Here is a 23,091-nt window from a genome sequence, read left to right on the forward strand (position 1 = left end):
GCGCCACCATACCCGCAGTTACGTGGTGCCACCTTACGTGTAAGGCAAAGGTAGATGCACTGACCAGGTTTCATTTGACTGAACATCATATTTAAGTGCATGCTATCCTTCCACAGACATTTTTCACTTAGAAATTTGTTTGGAACGAGGAATATTGCACCAAGCTCATCGCACTGTTGCCTAATTTCATTGTTTATTTTGTTTATGTAAACATTACTCACCAATCTTCTGTGTAAAATTCCACTGATTACGTGTCTTTATCTTGCATACATACAAACTGAGTCAATTATTTTTCATGTTTGTTTTCGATTCCTTCCCAACTGCTGCCGATTTGATTTTGGTTTGTTCCAGCATGAATTATAACACCTTTGAACTGTCTCAGGACTGTTATTATTTTTGTAGTTAGACTGCTTCATGTTCATGATATTTTGAAAATGTTTGCTCATTTGCCAGGGCGAACATCAATATCACAGTGCAGAACCACTACATTTTTCAATATAAGATCACCAATAACAAGAAATTAATTTATGTTACCTTACTTACATAAAATATTTCTGTTTTTTTTTTTTTTCTCATGTATGTCACCGTTTTCCAGCTACATTTATTTACAGATTTTTCTCACAATAAGTTCTCCAAGTCTTTTTTTGCTGTAATTTGCAGATGAGAATTTTCACAGTTTTTTGTTGTACTTTGCACACAAGAATTTTCACAGTTTTGTGTTGCACCTGGCAATGGATCTCCACACACAGGATGTTTATTCACTCGCTAGCTTAGTATTTGCTTCTTTCAGGGATTTAATCTCCTTTCTGAGAGATCCAATATCACTTCACTTCATAGAAGTTTTATTATTTTACCTTTCAACTCTATTGTACTTCCCAGTTCAGTTGTTTCGCACTGTAAACAGTCAGCACAAGACCAGGTAGAAGCCAGCACTTATGAATTTTAAATTCATTTTTGCGCACTTTTCATGAAGCCAAAAGTTTCACTTTGCACACAATATGCCCTTCGTAACACATTCTACATACTAAATCAATAGTCTGCACAAATCAGCAGTTGAAAAGCAAAAAAGTTAAAAAGGAAGTTTTCGTTAAATACCTGTAGATCTTTCATCACATTCACCATTCGACGAGCGTAAGATTCAGGCAGTTCACAGCGCTTCTCTAATATAGTTTCCAGTTCGTGTGACGGGATTTTATCAAAGTGTAACTCGACAAACCGGTTGCGAAATGCCCTGGACAGCAACTGCAAAATAAAAATTAGAACTGAAATAGGAATTTTTATATATATGGGCTAAAATTTGAGTTGTGGCCACCACTAAATTTAGGAAAGTTATTTAAGTAAAGCTGATATCAGTCCAATGGTAGTTCTGAATACACGGTGCTTTACCAGGCGTAGTCCTATGCATAGTCTCCGTAAGTGGAATGCCTTTGACTTGTTTAGATCTTTGACTTTCCTTAAAGACTAACAAATAAAAATACCAAAGAGAAAGGAAATACCTCCACTGATATAGCCTGGCTCCAGTTAGTGGCATGTAACAGGTTTTTTTTCCCCACTGTCTGTTCAACTGCAAACAGATTTTTCTTTACTATTAGAAGCTTTCTGTGCACACATGCAGGCACAAATATCCAAATATGCATGCAGTCTGTAGAGAAAGGACATCTGTGCCAACCATAACAGACAGTCGCATAATCAATTATATGTGGAGCACAACTTTGAAAACTTTCAGTGGCAGACAAATTTGTACTGGAATATGTTTTTTGTAACATAACATACGACATTCACATAACTCAAGAATTAAAATTTCAATCTTACAATAAATTGAGTGTCTAAGAAGTCCTGGAAATTACCTTTCTCCCACCATACAGACCAGGTGGATTCTGCGTTGCAAACAACATGAAGTTTGGATGTGCCGATATGACTTCTTGTGTCTCAGGAATGAATAGCTCTCTGTTGTCATCCAAAACACGATTCAAAGCCTCCAGAACATCTGTTGGTGCCAAATTCAGCTCATCTAATATAACCCAGTGGCCATGTCTCATTGCCTCTGCCAGAGCACCTGTAACATTTTCAATTCTCTCTCTGAGGCTCCCTCAGACTCTCTCAGACTCCAATGCAGTACTTCTAAGGTGAGAACAAATGACATTAAAAATCATAACCTTGTACACATATGTGCACAGACTTTCACAGCTGATGTTTGTCTCTGCAAAGGGTCAAAAAAATAGCTGTAATTATTGAAATCGATTGTAACAGGAAACTCAATTTCGCTAGCTGAAGGATGTTTACATACTCGAAGAAAATCCGTAAGACCAGCAGAAATTAAAGAGAGGACAATATTCACAAAAGAGTAAAGGATATGTGAATTAAAGCTATGTTTCAGTCCAAAGATCAGGTTTAATGTCACATGACCGTAGGACATTGTAACAAAAAAAAAAAAAAAAAAAAATCAGAGAATGAGCCAAGAATGAGAAAAACCCAAAATAAAAACACAATAGAAAACAAAGAGTTTGTGAGTCACACAGTCACATTACTCCTGAACAAGTAAATAATTGAAATAAAGGGTGTACATGTTGAATTTCAAGTTTTCACAGATAACTTAAACATTTCTCTACCACCAGTTGAGCTATCATAAAGGTAAACTATCTTAAAGAAACAGCACAGAGTAGGACAACACACTTCCTGTGAGAAGACAAAATACATGATGAACATCAGCAATGGGCCAGAATGGATTTTAACTGACCACAGGAAGATTGAAAGTGAACAGAAGTTTAAGTACAAAAGCTGTGGGATGGCGATACACGAATATACAGACGGCAGTAGTACCGCATATACAAGGTACAGAAGAGCAGTGCATTGGTGGAGCTGTCGTTTGTACTCAGGTGATCCACGTGAAAAGACTTCAGGCACGATTATGGCCACACAGTGGGTATTAGCTGACTTTGAACGCGGAATGGCAGTTAGACCTAGACAGACGGGACATTCCATTTCAGAAATTGTTTGGAAATTCAATAATCCAAGATCCACAGCATCAAGAGCATGCCGAGAATACCAAATTTCAGGCATTACCTCTGACCACGGTCAACACAATGGCTGACGGCCGTCACGTAACTACTGAGACCAGCTACATTTCAGTAGAGTTGTCACTGCAATCAGACAAGCAGTGCTGCATGAAATAACTGCAGAAATCAATGTGGGACATACGATGAACATATCGGTTAAGACAGTGGACCGGAATTCGGTGTCAATGGGCTACGGCAGCAGACAACTGACGCGTGTGCCTTCGCTAACGACTCGACATCATTGCAGTGCCTCATCCGCGCTCGTGACCGTACTGGTTGGATCCTAAACTAGTGGAAAACCGTGCCGTGGTCAGGTTAATCCTGATTTCAGTCGGAAGGAGTCGATGGTACATTTTGAGTGTGATGCAGACTCTACGAAGGTATGGATCCAAGTTGTTAACGAGACACTGTACAAGCTTGTGGTGGGTCCATAATGGTGTGGGCGGTGCTTACCTGTAATGATAATGAACCAGGTCCTCCGGTGCAACTCAACCGATTACTGGCTGGTTATGTTACTGGTGGTTATGTTCGGCTACTTGGAGACCTTTTGCAGCCATTACTGGGCTTCATATTCCAAACAATGATAGAATTTTTATGGAGGAAAAGGCGCCATGTCACTAGGCCACAACTATTCCCGATTGGTTTGAATGACATTCCGGACAATTCGAGCTAACCATCTAGCCATCCAGATCGCCTGACGTGAGTCCCTTAGAGCATTTAGGGAACACAATTGAAAAGTCAGTTCGTGCACAAACTCCTGTGCCAGCAACACTTTCGGGATTATGGACGGCTGTAGAGGCAGCATGGCTTAGATTTCTGCAGGAGACTTTCAATGACTTACTGAGTCCATGCCACTCTGATCTGCTGCACTACACTGCACAAAATGTGATGTGATGTGATATGATATTAGGAGTTATCCCGTGACTTTTGTCATCTCAGTGTAAGAAGATGATGAGCACAGAAACCAAAATAACACTTTACAGACCGTTGTAAGACCATATGGTTTGTACACTTCAGTGATAATCTGAATCAACTGAAAAGGAAAAGACATTTTTATTTTTTTATTTTTTTTTTAATGTTTAATACCAAAGCTGTTGTTCATTTGCTGGCTCACTAGTTTTGGGCTTTGCCCATTTTCACAAGCCACCTATTACCTTTTTTTTTTTTTTTTTTTTTTGTGAATGGATGTGCTGAACGTGGATTACAAAGATATCAGTGACAAACATATCCTAAATACAAATACATAAGTAATTACCATAAGAACCATTTTATCACTGATATCTTTATTACCCACATTTGACACATCCACTCGTAGCAAAATTTTGTTCTCTGTAATAGATGGGTTGTGCAAATTGGCAAAGCCTTAATTTTGTCAGCCAGCAAATAAACAGCAGCTTTGTTGTTAAAAATTTGATAAAAATGTCTTTTATTCAATATTTGAGAGCTAAAAGAAGTGATGCACTGAAAACTGTTATTAGTGAAAAGGACCTGTTGACTAGTTACTTAAAAAAGAATGCATGATACTGCAGAAGATCACAGGCAAAGGATCGGTTGAGAGACATATTCAACTGAGATCCAGAAAGAAACTCACAGCACGGTGGAAACAATGTCTCTGACAATGATGGCAATTAAAAAGGAATGAGTACTGTTCTAACATCACGTCTTCTGTATGGGTAATGACCATCTCACAAACAAAATCTGTGATTTTCTGAAACTGAAATTTTCTAAAACTTACCCAAAGTTAAAAGAAAGAATACAAGAGAGATCTACAAGAGATGGACAGTGCTGAAGATAAAATAAATGGCAGGGATGGTTTCAGAAGAATGGTGAATAGCTACCAGGATTTTATAGTTGAATAAGTACTCAGAAAATGGAGAGGGCCTTTAGCAGAAGAGCAAAAGAAAGTGCTTACTGATGGGCTCGAGAGACACTGGCAGGACATTAATGCCAGCCAATGAACATGATCAAGACACTGACTGTAGCAAGAAGTACATCCTGCCTTAGTAAAACTCTTTACTGAGGCCAAGTAGCAAGATTTTCCACAATCAAAATTTGTCTCTCACACTTTCATTCTCAATTGGTAATTATACTGGTATTATAAGTTGGAAAAGAAAGGTAGGAAAAATAAATTATAAATCGCTCTTTGCAAGTAACAGAAAATGTAAACATTCAATTAAAAAGTGACTTGTGGGTAAGATAAACTTTAACTTTACATAAGTGAATGAATAGACATAGAAAATCCAGCAGCAACCTAATGAAAGACAAGTTGCCTCAGATCTCCATGCCAAGAGGCTCATCAGACCATACAAAGATGCAAAATGAAAATACCAGAATGTAACTGAAGACATTCAAATTTGAATGTGGTTACTAATGCCCAGAAGCCACTCAACCACCATAGCAGGTGAAATTTACCCTGCCCAAAGAACTCACTCAGAGTTGAAATGCATTAGCAGGACCTGATCTTTTACGCATATTAAAAACACGAAAACTGTTACTCTGTATCACCTCACAAACTGATCAAAACTTGAACAGAAAAGTAAATGAAATTAGTTACAAAAACATATAAAAAAGGGGGGGGGCAATTAACTAACAGTTTATTTCTACGTGAGGTGCAGGATGACAAGGGCGAGGATAGCAGGGGAAGGACAATGGTGAAAGAATGCAGAGGGAGGAAAGACTTTAATTTTAAAATTTTTGACAATACTGGAAAGGGGAGGCGTGGAGTGGAGAGAAAATGATAATCATGCATTTTTATAAAATGAAACTTATTGAAAGCTATCATATTCGTGATTGCCTAGGATTAATTCTGCTGAAAGCAGCAAGATGAATATACAAACTGACAAAAAAAAAAGTGTGTGGATTTTTTTCAGTGACACAATCTAGCACCTCCAAATGCTAACAACATTGCAGACAGCACCTGTAGGTTGAAGAAATGGGATGTCCGTGCACATGGAAAAATCTGGCAGGCTTTGTTTGAACTTAGTCCACAAAAATCAGTGTATGAAACCAGCATGGCGTTACAATGCCACAAACATGAAATTTCAGGCGAACTGATGGATGTCAATAACTTGTGGCCATAATATTTCGCTGCACAGCCTTCTGGCCATCTTCAGTTAGATAATGAAGGAAGCCAGCATAGTTCCACAGAGGGTGCTCATAGCCACACAGACTTGTAGCAGACAGGCATAAGCTCTACCAATGCACGTACAGTGACAACCGGGCAGTGGCGACTTGTGATTATACATTCTGGGTGTTCACAAATTTTTAGATTCAGATAAATTTGAGAGTGTGAAATTAATAGCATCCACTGTATAACAGTTACACTTTTGAACAAGTTTATAAAACTACAGCCACTGCCAATAACAACAACAGTAATAATAATAATAATAATAATAATAATAATAATATGCATAACTTATCTAACAAAAGAAGGAATTGTTTTCTGGAATTTTGTTGTTTTGTACACAATAAAGTACAGTAAAGGCCAATATCGAAATAATGTGTAAGCTTTCGCAAGTCTCCGTTTCGCATTTTTGTGTAAATGGGAGTTCTTACGCTTTTCCATTTTTTCGGACAAATGTACAAGATCCCCAACAGTCCAGGAATTTACTTCTGGGCTGAAAATTGGATATTCTTACACTGCATCCATACAACAACTTGTGTTAATGGTACACCTCCTTGTTAAATGTTCGCTTGTAATCATGCTTATTTGATTTTTTCACTCTCTCAATCAAAGGACCTGTTCTCAGGGACCCTAGTTCCTTTGCGACTAACTTTTCCCGGTAATTTACTTTTCTGTTCTCAGAATGAGATTTTCACTCTGCAGAGGAATGTGCACTGATATGAACTTTCTTGGCCAGACTGAGACTTGAACTGGGGACCTCTGCCTTTTGCTGGCAAGTGCTCTATCAACTAAACTACCCAAGCACAACTCATGACCCGCCTCACAGCTTTACTTTTCTGTTAGCATTTAAAAAAGATTCAACATAGTTCATGTTTACACTGCACCCAAAATCAGATCCCCACACAGTAAACAACCAATACCAAATACAAAATGACATTTGTGGAAATGATTCAGCACAAGTGGTAATGTCTGCCAACATGGTCACTTGACTAGAATACAAATGAGATGCTGCCTAAAGTATGCCCCAGCGATCCCACACTGAAGTGAATATCAGGGAAACCAGTGATACAGCTTTCTGTGAATTCCCATATGTACAATATGGGCCTAAAGCACAGATAAACCTGACTAAATATTTTACTAGCACGTATAAATGCTATAATCTCACAACTGATGGTGATGTGGTTTAGGCCCTTATGATTCTCAGTGCCACAAATGGATTACTGTATGATAAAATTCATAACTTAATATACTCATTCAGAAACCCACAAAATAGGTTTCCTATCAGTACGACTTTGACATATACTGATGTTCGATCCAATTTTACTACAATATATAGCAAGTGAATTATCATACCTGAAGAGTGTGCTACCACCTAGCAGGACTTATGACAAGCCAACGGGAATAAAAGTCTGCCGCAGTGTGCTACAACCTGGTGGCATTGACGTAAACCTCTAGTTGAGTGACAAGGGTCGTGAACTGTGCACGTAGTTTATCAAATCCATACGTATATGGCCTGTAAGACAATTACATCACAAACGTTGTGTATGTACAAAAGTTCCTTAAAATGTGCACAACTGGAGGTGTGCTCACAACCCTGATGCCAAGCTTCACGGAGTCTAGAGGAGAAGTTGCGCCGTAGATTTACGTGACGTATCTTTCAGGTTGCAGCATCTATGTTATGTTTAAAAGCATTCAAAGAAAAATAACTAATAAATCCACAAGGTGTCGAATGTTAGGGCGTTCACGTGCTCTTACACAGCAGTCGTCTGTAACTGGGTCCACCATGCACATGTCGGGCCTGTGTTTGAGCAGTTTTAAACAGAAGAACCCAGTGTACTGTCACCAGGACACAGCTGACAATAACCAGAAGACTGCACCAATATATCATGGCAGGAAGTTACTGATAACCAGCAGTTTTCCTGAAATTTCATGTGACTCTCTAGAAACCAGTAAATCTTTAAATTTCACAATGATTTGGAGTGTTCTCAAAACAAAACAGGAAATGGCATTGTACATAGTTAAAAATTTACAGGAACTGAAACAGAAGGACTATGTCAAATGCTTTAGTATGCTGCTTCAACACTGGAAGCCATGCACAAACAAATATTTGCTGAACATCAGCACGTCTCATCAAAAGTTAACATGTTCTGTGTGATGTCAGCACAAAAATTTTACTGCCCATTTCTCTTCACTGAGCTAAGTGTTCCAACAAACATTTACCTGGACATTCTCAAAAGCCTGCTGATGCCACAGCATGATATACAGATTCTAAAGACCACATTTTTCATAGAGATGAAGCTCCCCCACACTTGGGTATAGAGGGTCACATATTATTAAGTCAACATTTTCCATGCCATTGGACCAGTTAAACAGGACAGGACAACACAGTGTTCTGCTCTTGATTACTTAGATTCCTGGACCTAACATCTATGGTTTCCTTTTTATAGAGTTATGAGAAACAACTTGTGTGTGTGCCTCCTTTGCCGGAAATAATTCTGGAACACAAAATGCCCATTTCTAATGCACTCGCATCAGTGGCTTTGCATATGCTTGAATGCGGTGTGAAATGGGTTAGCGCTTAAATGTTGTCTGCATGATCAAGGGGAGTCATACAGAACACTTACAACACATGGAAAAAAACAATGAAGTTTATTTTACATTCTCTGCAATTTTTATCAGTGTATAACCATCACCCCTGGAAGTAATATGAGGTTACTGGGCAGTCAACCTCAGCAGATTGCAACACCACCCTCAGCCTCAATCTACAACAGCAATCAGCAGCCTTCTCTCTACAACTCATCTGCATCAAATGGAACTACTATTGGAGGGCTGCAGTCAGGGTCAGGTGTAGGTGGTGGGTTTGCATCACTGGCCAACTCGTTGGGATACAGCAACAGCAGCTGCAGCCTTGGGACCATAGGCTCACCAGCTGCCTTAGGATCAGGTCTTGGTTTGGGAACCAACAGCTCTGGACGCAGAGATTCCTTCGACAGAAGTACCTCTGCTTTCTCCCCTTCGCTTGATTATGGGCGTGGGAAATGGCCACAAAACTACGGAGCGCTAGGTACAGTGACCGCCTCTCCAAGTCCTCTTGGTCTTACATCGGGATCTTTGACACCCCCACCTACTCTTGGAGGAAGTTCTGGAAGCCTCCAGTTGGGAACACTAGGTGTAGGAACTGGCCGTGGTGTGTTGTCTGCGGCACCAGGAGCAGAAGCTGCCAAGTTCCGCAATGGTGTTGGTGTTGCTGGGTTAGCTGCTAATGGAGTATTTGGATCAACAAATTCGCTCTTCACAAAATTGGGTTCAAGTAACAGGGGAGCAGCAGGTGTCACCCCTGGTGTTGACAAACCACCTGGTCGCAGTCGTCTCCTGGAAGATTTTAGGTATTATTTTGAAAACTTCTTAAAATTTAATGACTTCTAATGTTCAGAATGTGTCCTATATTCTTGGATGCAATCTCTATAGGGTTAAAGGGAAACTGTGAATAGGACTTAAGAATGGAGTACATTTTAACAGCTCATTCAACTAGCAACTTTTTAACACTTTCGTGGGTGCAACTCAGCGAAGATAACTTTTTTTGCTATCCTATTAGAAATGTAATCAACAATAAATATATTTATTTTTTGATACCTATATTTTTGTGATTTAGGACTGTTTTGATACTTATATTTTTGTGATTTAGGACCGAAAACTATCACCACAGCACCTTTGTGAGGTACTAAAAAAACTGGTGGTAAATGGATTTCCCACTTCCCTTCTGTTTGCTGTTAACGTGTTGCCATTATGCATAAAAAAGAATATTTGTTCCTGGTATTAAAGTTTACTTACAAAAGTGTGAAAACAGTCCTGAAACTTCATCGTGCAATGAAAGTATACTACTGATACGGGTCGCCATAATGTATATTGCAGAAGCGATGCAATGTGTTCCGACAACTGTAGTGATCCTACGACAAACAGAAACTAATTGTTGTAGCACTTTTCATACACCTGGTGCAGTGTACTACCACACGATGTCAGTATAGACAGAGGTTGTAAAACATATTCCCGCAAGCTTCAGGATACCTTAAGTTGGTGGTAAGTATGCTTCCCAAGGACCACAAATGATGGGTTAATTTTGTGGTAAGTATACTTCTCAGGCCACTTCCAGAAACTACACTGGTGGCAACCATACTTCCCAATAACCATTAAAACACTGTTATTCGGTGGATTATATACTTCCCACAGTCCTGAAGGCTATATTTTACAACAAACAGAAACTACAGCTGGTGCAGCAGACTGCTACTAGATGTCAGGAGCGTACAGAAATGGGAACACACATTTTTTTAAATGCTGTAAAGAAATACGTTTAGTGGCCCGCGAAAGGGTTAAACCTTGAGATGCAAATAACTCACGAGATTTGTCATGTGTGTCTGACATTTCTTTCGGGAGAGAAACTAATTCTTCGAACATTACAACAATTATATTTTCTAATTTTGATACTTGTTAAAAGATTCTCGTATATGGAGAGTAAAATGTTGTGAGTTAAATTGTTTACTACTTTTCCACAAATTGTATTACAGCATATACCGAACGTTATACCATATAAAAAGTAACATCTGAGAGATGTGTTTCTATTAAAAGGTACATAATTGGAAGAGTTACGAAGATTGATTGAGACTTTGTTATGGAAAACAAATGAGAATACATTGTGTGCAGTAGAAATGCCAGAGGATTCTTCATGAGAATTGCATTCCCAATGTGATGCTGATCATCACTTACTAACGGCATAATGCAAAAGCTGGCAAAAAGTATTTCATAAATATAATGCTGTACAATAAAATTAAAATTTTTGATATTTGAAAGGGATTGTCAAGTACAGTGAAAAGAAGAAACTCTGTTTAAGGGTGTGTGTATCAGTGATGTAAAAAAATTGCAGAAGGTTGTAAGATTCAATAAGTAACTTCATGGGCATGTTTGTGTAGCTGCTGTGGGTAGAGCAGACAACAATGTATCAATATCTTCTGGAAATAATGCCGATATTCGTAAATTGACATTGTACTATTGGTATATTGACAATATAAATATGTTTCCCTGATATATCAGACTTCAGTACTTGTATTTGCTATATACTGGTATTGGGCAGTATAAGTATGGACCTTGCCGTTGGTGGGGAGGCTTGCGTGCCTCAGCGATACAGATAGCCGTACCGTAGGTGCAACCACAACGGAGAGGTATCTGTTGAGAGGCCAGACAAACGTGTGGTTCATGAAGAGGGGCAGCAGCCTTTTCAGTAGTTGCAAGGGCAACAGTCTGGATGATTGACTGATCTGGCCTTGTAACAACAACCAAAACGGCCTTGCTGTGCTGGTACTGCGAGCGGCTGAAAGCAAGGGGAAACTACAGCCGTAATTTTTCCCGAGGGCATGCAGCTTTACTGTATGATTACATGATGATGGCGTCCTCTTGGGTAAAATATTCCGGAGGTAAAATAGTCCCCCATTCGGATCTCCGGGCGGGGACTACTCAAGAGGATGTCGTTATCAGGAGAAAGAAAACTGGCGTTCTATGGATCGGAGCGTGGAATGTCAGATCCCTTAATCGGGCAGGTAGGTTAGAAAATTTAAAAAGGGAAATGGATAGGTTGAAGTTAGATATAGTGGGAATTAGTGAAGTTCGGTGGCAGGAGGAACAAGACTTCTGGTCAGGCGACTACAGGGTTATAAACACAAAATCAAATAGGGGTAATGCAGGAGTAGGTTTAATAATGAATAGGAAAATAGGAATGCGGGTAAGCTACTACAGACAGCATAGTGAACGCATTATTGTGGCCAAGATAGATACGAAGCCCACACCTACTACAGTAGTACAAGTTTATATGCCAACTAGCTCTGCAGATGACGAAGAAATTGAAGAAATGTATGATGAAATAAAAGAAATTATTCAGATTGTGAAGGGAGACGAAAATTTAATAGTCATGGGTGACTGGAATTCGAGTGTAGGGAAAGGGAGAGAAGGAAACATAGTAGGTGAATATGGATTGGGGGACAGAAATGAAAGAGGAAGCCGCCTGGTCGAATTTTGCACAGAGCACAACATAATCATAACTAACACTTGGTTTAAGAATCATGAAAGAAGGTTGTATACATGGAAGAACCCTGGAGATACTAAAAGGTATCAGATAGATTATATAATGGTAAGACAGAGATTTAGGAACCAGGTTTTAAATTGTAAGACATTTCCAGGGGCAGATGTGGACTCTGACCACAATCTATTGGTTATGACCTGTAGATTAAAACTGAAGAAACTGCAAAAAGGTGGGAATTTAAGAAGATGGGACCTGGATAAACTAAAAAAACCAGAGATTGTACAGAGATTCAGGGAGAGCATAAGGGAGCAATTGACAGGAATGGGGGAAATAAATACAGTAGAAGAAGAATGGGTAGCTTTGAGGGATGAAGTAGTGAAGGCAGCAGAGGATCAAGTAGGTAAAAAGACGAGGGCTAGTAGAAATCCTTGGGTAACAGAAGAAATATTGAATTTAATTGATGAAAGGAGAAAATATAAAAATGCAGTAAGTGAAACAGGCAAAAAGGAATACAAACGTCTCAAAAATGAGATCAACAGGAAGTGCAAAATGGCTAAGCAGGGATGGCTAGAGGACAAATGTAAGGATGTAGAGGCCTATCTCACTAGGGGTAAGATAGATACCGCCTACAGGAAAATTAAAGAGACCTTTGGAGATAAGAGAACGACTTGTATGAATATCAAGAGCTCAGATGGAAACCCAGTTCTAAGCAAAGAAGGGAAAGCAGAAAGGTGGAAGGAGTATATAGAGGGTCTATACAAAGGCGATGTACTTGAGGACAATATTATGGAAATGGAAGAGGATGTAGATGAAGATGAAATGGGAGATATGATACTGCGTGAAGAGTTTGACAGAGCACTGAAAGACCTGAGTCGAAACAAGGCCCCCGGAGTAGACAATATTCCATTGGAACTACTGACGGCCGTGGGAGAGCCAGTCCTGACAAAACTCTACCATCTGGTGAGCAAGATGTATGAAACAGGCGAAATACCCTCAGACTTCAAGAAGAATATAATAATTCCAATCCCAAAGAAAGCAGGTGTTGACAAATGTGAAAATTACCGAACTATCAGCTTAATAAGTCACAGCTGCAAAATACTAACACGAATTCTTTACAGACGAATGGAAAAACTAGTAGAAGCCAACCTCGGGGAAGATCAGTTTGGATTCCGTAGAAACACTGGAACACGTGAGGCAATACTGACCTTACGACTTATCTTAGAAGAAAGATTAAGGAAAGGCAAACCTACGTTTCTAGCATTTGTAGACTTAGAGAAAGCTTTTGACAATGTTGACTGGAATACTCTCTTTCAAATTCTAAAGGTGGCAGGGGTAAAATACAGGGAGCGAAAGGCTATTTACAATTTGTACAGAAACCAGATGGCAGTTATAACAGTCGAGGGACATGAAAGGGAAGCAGTGGTTGGGAAGGGAGTAAGACAGGGTTGTAGCCTCTCCCCGATGTTGTTCAATCTGTATATTGAGCAAGCAGTAAAGGAAACAAAAGAAAAATTCGGAGTAGGTATTAAAATTCATGGAGAAGAAATAAAAACTTTGAGGTTCGCCGATGACATTGTAATTCTGCCAGAGACAGCAAAGGACTTGGAAGAGCAGTTGAATGGAATGGATAGTGTCTTGAAAGGAGGATATAAGATGAACATCAACAAAAGCAAAACAAGGATAATGGAATGTAGTCTAATTAAGTCGGGTGATGCTGAGGGAATTAGATTAGGAAATGAGGCACTTAAAGTAGTAAAGGAGTTTTGCTATTTGGGGAGCAAAATAACTGATGATGGTCGAAGTAGAGAGGATATAAAATGTAGGCTGGCAATGGCAAGGAAAGCGTTTCTGAAGAAGAGAAATTTGTTAACATCCAGTATAGATTTAAGTGTCAGGAAGTCATTTCTGAAAGTATTCGTATGGAGTGTAGCCATGTATGGAAGTGAAACATGGACGATAAATAGTTTGGACAAGAAGAGAATAGAAGCTTTCGAAATGTGGTGCTACAGAAGAATGCTGAAGATTAGATGGGTAGATCACATAACTAATGAGGAAGTATTGAATAGGATTGGGGAGAAGAGAAGTTTGTGGCACAACTTGACCAGAAGAAGGGATCGGTTGGTAGGACATGTTCTGAGACATCAAGGGATCACCAATTTAGTATTGGAGGGCAGCGTGGAGGGTAAAAATCGTAGAGGGAGACCAAGAGATGAATACACTAAGCAGATTCAGAAGGATGTAGGTTGCAGTAGGTACTGGGAGATGAAAAAGCTTGCACAGGATAGAGTAGCATGGAGAGCTGCATCACAAACCAGTCTCAGGACTGAAGACCACAACAACAACAACAACCATCAATTAAGTTCTGGGAGAACATACATAATTGAGGCGTGAAGGAGACCACTCACCGAACAGCAGAAGTGTTAAGTCACCATCATGCACAAGCAAAAGAGAGAGGAAACTTTCCAGATTTCAGGATAAATTCTTTGATGGAGCTAGAGTACAAATAAAACACACACACACAGTTGCTCAAACACTGAGAACATTTGGTTTCAGCACTTGTATAAATTTTTATGTCTTAACAACAGATAAGGATTCAAAGAACAGAAAACATATAAGAAATCACTTTTTAACAAAGTCTAAACTTACCCTCTCTGAAAACTAGTGATCCAGAAGCATCAGCAATATAAGAACCCACATATTCTTGCAGATCTGTGTGTTCATGGTTGTTGATTCGCACACAGTGGTGACCTGTTATCTGAGCCAAGTAAGTCACAATACTCGTCTTGCCAACTGACGTGTCACCTTGCAGCAACACAGGCAGTTGGCCCAAAGACACAATACGTGCCAGGTCTCGCAAATTGCGGCTAACAGATTCTGTCAATATGTACTGAAAGCCAAAGTTATGGTCATCAAATTTACAATATTTAAAGATCTATAAAATCAGTATGTTTTATTCTAACATAGTTAACAATATTTGAAATTCCTGGATGGAGAAATATATGTTTCTGTGTTCCATGCATTGATGTGCTATGAGTGAGTGGCTGACTTCGCTTAACTTTATATATTATCCTAAGATATAATGAATAAAATAAAAAATTAGTAAGACAATTTCATATGATACAATTCAGCACACCTTGAATTTAATGCGCAACAAAAGGTGCTCCTTTGAACTGTTTCAACACAATCTGGGTTTGTTAGACAGAATTAATAAGAAACAGCTAAATGAGAGACTCAAACAATAATACAATACCGACAGATTAAAGATACACGTCCAAAGTACACTCTACATTACTCATGAATACAAAATAGAACTGCTGCTAAACTATAGCCCACTGATGAAACTGGTGAATGAACAATGGATGACTAAGAAAACGGATGAAATCATCGAAGACTACATGGTTATGCAATGATGCACAGGATTTACAGTACAGTACAAAGTTTACATACAACAACTTTTGATGCTTCATAACTGAACCTACTGTCCTTGTGGTATTACACAAGTTGACTTCAATCAAAGGGCCTACAATGACCATATGCAAAACATGTCACATAAAGGATGCTAACCTGACCACAAAAGGCAAGGATCAGATAACACTCTCTTTCAAGCACCACTTCATCTTGCACCTCACTAAGCCACCATATGTTAATGGCATGTAAAAAAGGAAGACATTTTCCAATAGGAAAGGACAGGACAACGCAATGTGGATAGCTCTTAGAGCTTCTACATTCAGTAATTGTTAGATTACAGCATATTTTGAAGGACATTGTTATTTAACAAAGAGCACTGTACATGAGTGAGAAATTACAAATCCCACAGAAAAAACATCAACCATGATGGGCAGGCTCAGAAATGACTCATAGGTAAAGCCTTTTAGCACTTCAATATTTTATTCATCACATGTAGTGATCGCCTCCTCCCATGAACCATGGACCTTGCCATTGGTGAGGAGGCTTGCTTGCTTCAGCAATAAAGATACCCGTACCTTAGGAGCAACCACAACAGAGGGGTATCTGTTGAGAGGCCAGACAAATGTGTGGTTCCTGAAGAGGGGCAGCAGCCTTTTCAGTAGTTGCAGGGGCAATAGTCTGGATGACTGACTGATCTGGCCTTGTAACATTAACCAAAACGGCCTTGCTGTGCTGGTACTGCGAGTGGCTAAAAACAAGGGGAAACTATAGCCGTAATTTTTCACGAGGGCATGCAGCTTTACTGTATGGTTAAATGATGATGGTGTCTGCATGGGTAAAATATTATGGAGGTGAAATACTCCCCCCTTCGGATCTCCGGGCAGGGGCTATTCAGGAGGATGTCATTATCAGGAGAAACAAAACTGGTGTACTATTTATCAGAGCTTAGAATGTCAGGTCCTTAAAGTGGCAGGTAGTTTAGAAAATTTAAAAAGGGAAATGGATAGGTTAAAGCTACATATAATGGGAATCAGTGAAGTTCGGCGGCAGGAGGAACAAGACTTCTGGTCAGGTGAATACAGGGTTCTACATACAATATCAAATATGGGTACTGCAGGAGTACGTTTAATAATGAATAAAAAAATAGGAGCACGGGTAAGCTATCACAAACAGCATAGTTAACGCATTATTGTAGCAAAGAAAGACACGAAGTTGACGCCTACAACAGTAGTACAAGTTTATATGCCAACTAGCACCACAGATGACGAAGAGATTGAAGAAATGTATGATGAGACAAAAGAAATTATTCAGATAGTGAAGGAAGATGAAATTTTAATAATCACAGGGGACTGGAATTCGATAGTAGGAAAAGCAAGAGAAGGAAAAGTAGTAGGTGAATGTGGAATGGGGGTAAGGATTGAAAGAGGAAACCACCTAGTAGAATTTTGCACATAGCCTAACTTAATCATCGCTAACACTTGGTTTGCATAAATGTAAGAGACCTGGAGACATTGGAAGGTTTCAGATATATTATATAATGGTAAGAGAGATATTTAGGAACTAGGTTTTAAATTGTAAGACATTTCCAGGGTCAGATGTGGACTCTGACCACAATCTATTGGTTATGAACTGTAGATTAGAACTGAAGGAACAGCAAAAAAGTGGAAATTTAACGAGGCAGGACCTGGATAAACTAAAAGAACCAGAGGTTGTAGAGTGGTTCAGAGAGAGCATTAGGGAACGATTGAGAATAATGGGTGAGAGAAATACAGTACAAGACGACTGGGTAGCTTTGAGACATGAAATAGTGCAGGCAGCAGAGGATCAAGTAAGTAAAAAGACAAGGGCTAGTAGAAATCCTTGGGTAACAGAAGAGATATTGAATTTAATCAATGAAGGAGAAAATATAAAAATGCAGTAAATGAAGTAGGCAAACAGCAATACAAACGTCTCAAAAATGAGATCAACTGGAAGTGCAAAATGGCTAAGCAGCGGTGGCTAGAGGACAAATGTAAGGATGTAGATGCATATATCACTTGGGGGTAAGATAGAGACTTAATACAGGAAAATTACAGAGACCTTTGGAGAAAAGAGAGCCACATGTGTGAATATCAAGAGCAGACAGAAAACCTGTTCTAAGCAAAGAAGGGAAAGCAAAAGGTGGAAGGAGTATATAGAGGGCCTATACAACGGCAATGTATCTGAGGGCAATATTATGGAAATGGAAGAGGATGTAGTTGAAGTGTTTGACAGCGCACTGAGAGACCTATGTCAAAATAAGACCCCAGAAGTAGACAACATTCCATTAGAACTACTGATAGACTTGGAGTGCCAGCCATGACAATCTGGTGAGTAAGATGTATGAGACAGGTGAAATACCCTCAGACTTAAAGAAGAATATAACAATTCCAATCCCAAAGAAAGCTAGTGTTGACAGGTATCAAAATAACTGAACTATCAGTTTAATAAGTCACGGCTGCAAAATACTAACACAAATTCTTTACAAACTAATGGAAAAACTGGTAGCAGCCATTCTTGGGGAAGATCAGTTTGGATTCTGTTGAAATGTTGGAACACGTGAGGCAATACTGACCCTACAACTTATCTTAGAAGGTAGATCAAGGAAACGCAAACCTAAATTTCTAGGATTTGTAGACTTGGAGAAAGCTTTTGACAATGTTGCCTGGAATACTCTCTTTCCAATTCTGAAGGTGGCAGGGGTCAAATACGGGGAGTGAAAGGCTATTTACAATTTGTACAGAAACCAGATGGCAGTTATAAGAGTCAAGGGGCATGAAAGGGAAGCAGTAGTTGGGACGGGAATGAGACATGATTGTAGCCAATCTCCGATGTTATTCAACCCCTATATTGAGCAATCAGTAAAGAAAGCAAAAGAAAAATTTGGGTAGGAATTAAAATCCATGGAGAAGAAATAAAAACTTTGAGGTTCGCCGATGACACTGTAATTCTGTCAGAGACAGCACAGGACTTGGAAATGGACAGTGTCTTGAAATGAGCATGTAAGATGAACGCCAACAAAACCAAAACGAGGATAAAGGACTGTAATCTAATAAAATTAGGTAATGCTGTGGGAATTAGATTAGGTAATGAGACACTTAAAATAGTAGATGAGTTTTGCTATTTGGGAAGCAAAGTAACTGATGATGGCCGAAGTAGAGAGGATACAAAATGTAGACTGGCTTTGGCAAGGAAAGCATTTCTGAAGAAGAAACATTTGTTAACATCGAGTATAGATTTAAGTGTCAGGAAGTCTTTTCTGAAAGTATTTGTATGGAGTGTAGCCATGTATGGAAGTATAATATGGATGATAAATAGTTCAGAAATGAGGAGAATAGAAGCTTCCGAAACGTGGTGCTACAGAAGAATGCTGAAGATTAGATGGGTAGATCACATAACTAATGTGGTGGTACTGAATAGAATTGGGGAGATGAGGAATTTGTGGCACAACTTGACTAGTACAAGGGCTCAGTTGGTAGGACACATTCTGAGGCATCAAGGGATCATCAATTTAGTATTGGAGAGAAGTGCAGAGGGTAAAAATCGTACAGGCAAAGGCATTAATACACTAAACAGAATTCCAAAGGATGTAGATTGCAATAGTTACTCAGAGATGAAGAAGTTTGCACAGGTCAGAGTAGCATCAAAATCCGCGTCAAATAGCCTCTGGACTGAGGACCACAACAACAACAACAACAACAACAACAACAAAATGTAGTGATGCGATTCTTTCTGCAATCTCAGTAAATTACAGAGAGCCTTAATGCACGGACCAAACATTTACAAACAACTCACTTGCAACACATTACATTATATTTACCGCATGTAACATGTAAATACCATGTTACTACTAATACATTATTTAAATCCGCCTGTCTTCTTTGAGTGATTACCAATTCTTAATGTTGCACCAAAAATATTTTGTTTTTATTGTAAAAGTATGATAATGAGCCTACAAAAAAAACTATGTTGTTGTTGTTGTGGTCTTCAGTCCTGAGACTGGTTTGATGCAGCTCTCCATGCTACTCTATCCTGTGCAAGCTTCTTCATCTCCCAGTACCTACTGCAGCCTACATCCTTCTGAATCTGCTTAGTGTATTCATCTCTTGGTCTCCCTCTACGATTTTTACCATCCACGCTGCCCTCCAATACTAAATGGGTGATCCCTTGATGCCTCAGAACATGTCCTACAAACTGGTCCCTTCTCCTTGTCAAGTTGTGCCACAAACTCCTCTTCTCCCCAATTCTATTCAGTACCTCCTCATTAGTTATGTGATCTATCCATCTAATCTTCAGCATTCTTCTGTAGCACCAAATTTCGAAAGCTTCTATTCTCTTCTTGTCCAAACTATTTATCGTCCATGTTTCGCTTCCATACATGGCTATACTCCATACAAATACTTTCAGAAACGACTTCCTGACACTTAAATCTATATTCGATGTTAACAAATTTCTCTTCTTCAGAAACGCTTTCCTTGCCATTGCCAGTCTACATTTTATATCCTCTCTACTTCGACCATCATCAGTTATTTTGCTCCCCAAATAGCAAAACTCATCTGCTACTTTAAGTGTCTCATTCCTAATCTAATTCCCTCAACATCACCTGATTTAATTCGATTACATTCCTTTATCCTCGTTTTGCTTTTGTTGATGTTCATCTTATATCCTTCTTTCAAGACACTATCCATTCCGTTCAACTGCTCTTCCAAGTCCTTTGCTGTCTCTGACAGATAATGACAGATAATGAGTCTATAAAAAAACTATGTGCTCCATGAAATATCTGTACTACACTGGTAAACTTGTATCTACAATTCCAGTTCTGGATACATGTGCTTTCTTCATCATCATCATCTTCTTCTTCTTCTTCTTCTTCTTCTTCTTCTTCTTCTTGTCCTCCTCCTCCTTCCTCCTCAACCTCTTTTGCCTGATATCTTTCCTTGAAGAGTGTTCTGCAGCTGTTTGTTTGTTTCTGTTTCCATTTCTGATTACATGGATCTGATATTACAGTTTTCTGCATGTTATGTGTTTACAATTCTCTCTCCTTTCTTCATTTTGGGGAGAATGCCATTGTTAGTAATTTTACCTGTCCACGGCACACTTAGCTTTCGACTGTACAGACACATCTCAAAATGCCTCAAGTTGCTTGCCCATCATCTCCCTCAGAGTCAAGGTCCCAGTTCCACAGAAGAGGATGGGAAATAAATAGCAACATAGATATCTTAGTTTTGTTTTGTTTGGGAGATGATGGCTGTTGAACACATTAATGATTTTACAAAATGCTATTCTGGACTTCTCAATGCAGATTTCAATTTCTTGCATGTTATCCCACTGGTTGTTAATGTTAGTTCTGAGATATGTGTAATTTTTTACTTGTTCAATAAATTTAGCATTAATGTTTAGATGATAGTGTGTTATGTCTTTGTTGTCTTGCTGATGATAATTAATTTTGTTTTACTTAATGTAGAGTTTTAGGCCGTTGATTTGGGATACAAGACGCTGAAGACTATTCAAGCTGTCAGCTCCTCCCCATTAAAGACAATGCCTTCCTCAACTTTTTCAAGGTCTTCTTTGAAGACATATTTCGAATAAAGATTAAATATTGGCAGCAACAAAATACAGCCCTGCCCCACTCCTTGGCATGTATTTAAAGTGTCATATTTCTTATTTTCTACTTTTACAGCAGCATATTGATTCCATTACAGATTAATTATTATCCAGAAGTGTTTTTCATCCATCTTACATCTCTTACCATTGCAGCCATCTTGTAATGTTATATTCTACCAAAAACCTTTCGATGATAAAACAGGCTTAGGCGTCAACAGTTCATGTCTACATAGCTTTGGAATGTAGAACAGACCCTCTTGAGTAGCAAAAGTATTTCTGAAACAGACCTGTGTATGTGTGACCTGTTCTTTGTATATTCTTTTGTAAATAATTTTTAGAAATCCCCCAAAATTACCATTCTCTTACAGAAGCACAGACTTCTATGCAAGATGCGTATAATATTTTCCAAAGTGAAGTTTTGTTTCAAACCCTAGGAGAAGATCCACTGAGATTCTGCTCATATGTAAAGTGTGCTAGTGACAAGTCACAATCGATGCCTCCTTTGCACGATAGCAATGGAAGTACTATCGATGACAGTGCCACTAAACCAGTGTTACTGAACACAGTCTACCAAAATTCCTTGACAAAGAAGATAAAGTAAATATTCCAGAATTCGAATCGAGAACAGCTGCCTCAAAGAGAACGGTCTATTGACACGTAGTCATAATGGATTTAGAAAATATTGTTCCCGTGAAACACAACTAGCTCTTTACTCACACGAAACATTCAGTGCTATCCACAAGGGATTACAAATTGATTCCAGATTTCCAAAAGGCTTTTAATACCTTACCTCACGAGTGACCTGTAATCAAATTGTTTAAGAATAAAGGAGACGGTGCACAGAAAGGCAGAAGCGATGAGTCATCCATAGGTACACAAACAAAAGGTACAGAGCTTTGCTAGTTTTCATAATGCACTTCTTTTTCACACTTTTAGGGAAAACGCACACACACACATGCACGCACGCCTGCCTCCCTACATTTTTCTCAGTCGATGGCCCATGGTGATTGTATGGAGAAAGGTGGGGTGGGGTGGGGGATGGTGAGAGGCAGGAGGCTGAGAGGGAGTTGTGGGGGGAGTGTCTAGCAGCTCGTGGCAGAGTGGGGAGCCGTCCGTGGGCTGGCTAGGAGAGCAGGTAGAGGAGGCAGATGGCACACAGCTGAGCAGCTACACAAACCATGCCCTCTGGATCTTCCCCACCATCACCAGCTTTTCTTAAGATGTGGAGATGGGAGTTATCCTTACAGCACATCCTTCACTCCCATAACCTTCCTCGTCTAAATCCAAGATAATTCATTGCTCCTCCCCCCCCCCCCCTCCCAAAAAAAGAAAGCAATTTTGGTTGGTTGGTTTAAAAGGGGGGGGGACCAAACTGCTAGGTCACTGGTCACTCGTTCTGATTAAAAAAATTCCACGAGAGTGGGAGTAAAATAATCAAGACCTACAAAACACAGCTGGAATAAAGGAGAAAAACTACAAAAATGACAGGACAAACAAACACTAAAATGAACAAAATCAGACAAGAAAACCATAGAGAGAGGCAAGAAACATGTAGAAGAGATCAAAACAAAAGAGCAGATTACCTTGGCTGGCTGACCATGAGAATAAAAACGAGAAGCCAGCCAATCTGCAACACATTAAAACCTCCACCTTAAAAGCACTAGGGTGGAGGGCACAGAGGGACAAAGGACATGTGCTTAAACTTAGATTAAATAATAAAACCCATCCCCACGAATAAAACGTAAAACTAAAGTTGCTGTTGACACATTGTAACCCAACATTGAAGGTAGGGTGCTGGGGAAGTTAAAAGTCCG

General features: G+C 39.3%; 2 protein-coding genes across 2 annotated transcripts in view; one reads left to right on the plus strand and one right to left on the minus strand.

Moving 5' to 3' along the window:
• Window positions 1–23,091, minus strand: part of LOC126418802 (midasin-like) — a 298,364-nt gene that overhangs the window by 153,155 nt on the left and 122,118 nt on the right. Inside the window, exons 19-21 of the mRNA XM_050085737.1 lie at window positions 14,894–15,134; window positions 1,848–2,056; window positions 1,096–1,242 (exon numbers count right to left, since the gene is read on the minus strand). Coding sequence (XP_049941694.1) covers window positions 1,096–1,242; window positions 1,848–2,056; window positions 14,894–15,134 — 597 coding nt within the window. The remainder of the gene's footprint in view (window positions 1–1,095; window positions 1,243–1,847; window positions 2,057–14,893; window positions 15,135–23,091) is intronic.
• LOC126419316 (pumilio homolog 2-like) lies at window positions 8,877–9,644 on the plus strand. Its single transcript, XM_050086496.1, has 2 exons — window positions 8,877–9,124; window positions 9,245–9,644. Exons 1-2 carry the CDS (start codon window positions 8,887–8,889, stop codon window positions 9,604–9,606), a joined length of 600 nt encoding a protein of 199 aa, XP_049942453.1. The 5' UTR covers window positions 8,877–8,886; the 3' UTR covers window positions 9,607–9,644.

This window comes from Schistocerca serialis, chromosome 9 (genome assembly GCF_023864345.2).
Source record: "Schistocerca serialis cubense isolate TAMUIC-IGC-003099 chromosome 9, iqSchSeri2.2, whole genome shotgun sequence".
Classification (NCBI taxonomy): Eukaryota; Metazoa; Arthropoda; class Insecta; order Orthoptera; family Acrididae; genus Schistocerca; species Schistocerca serialis.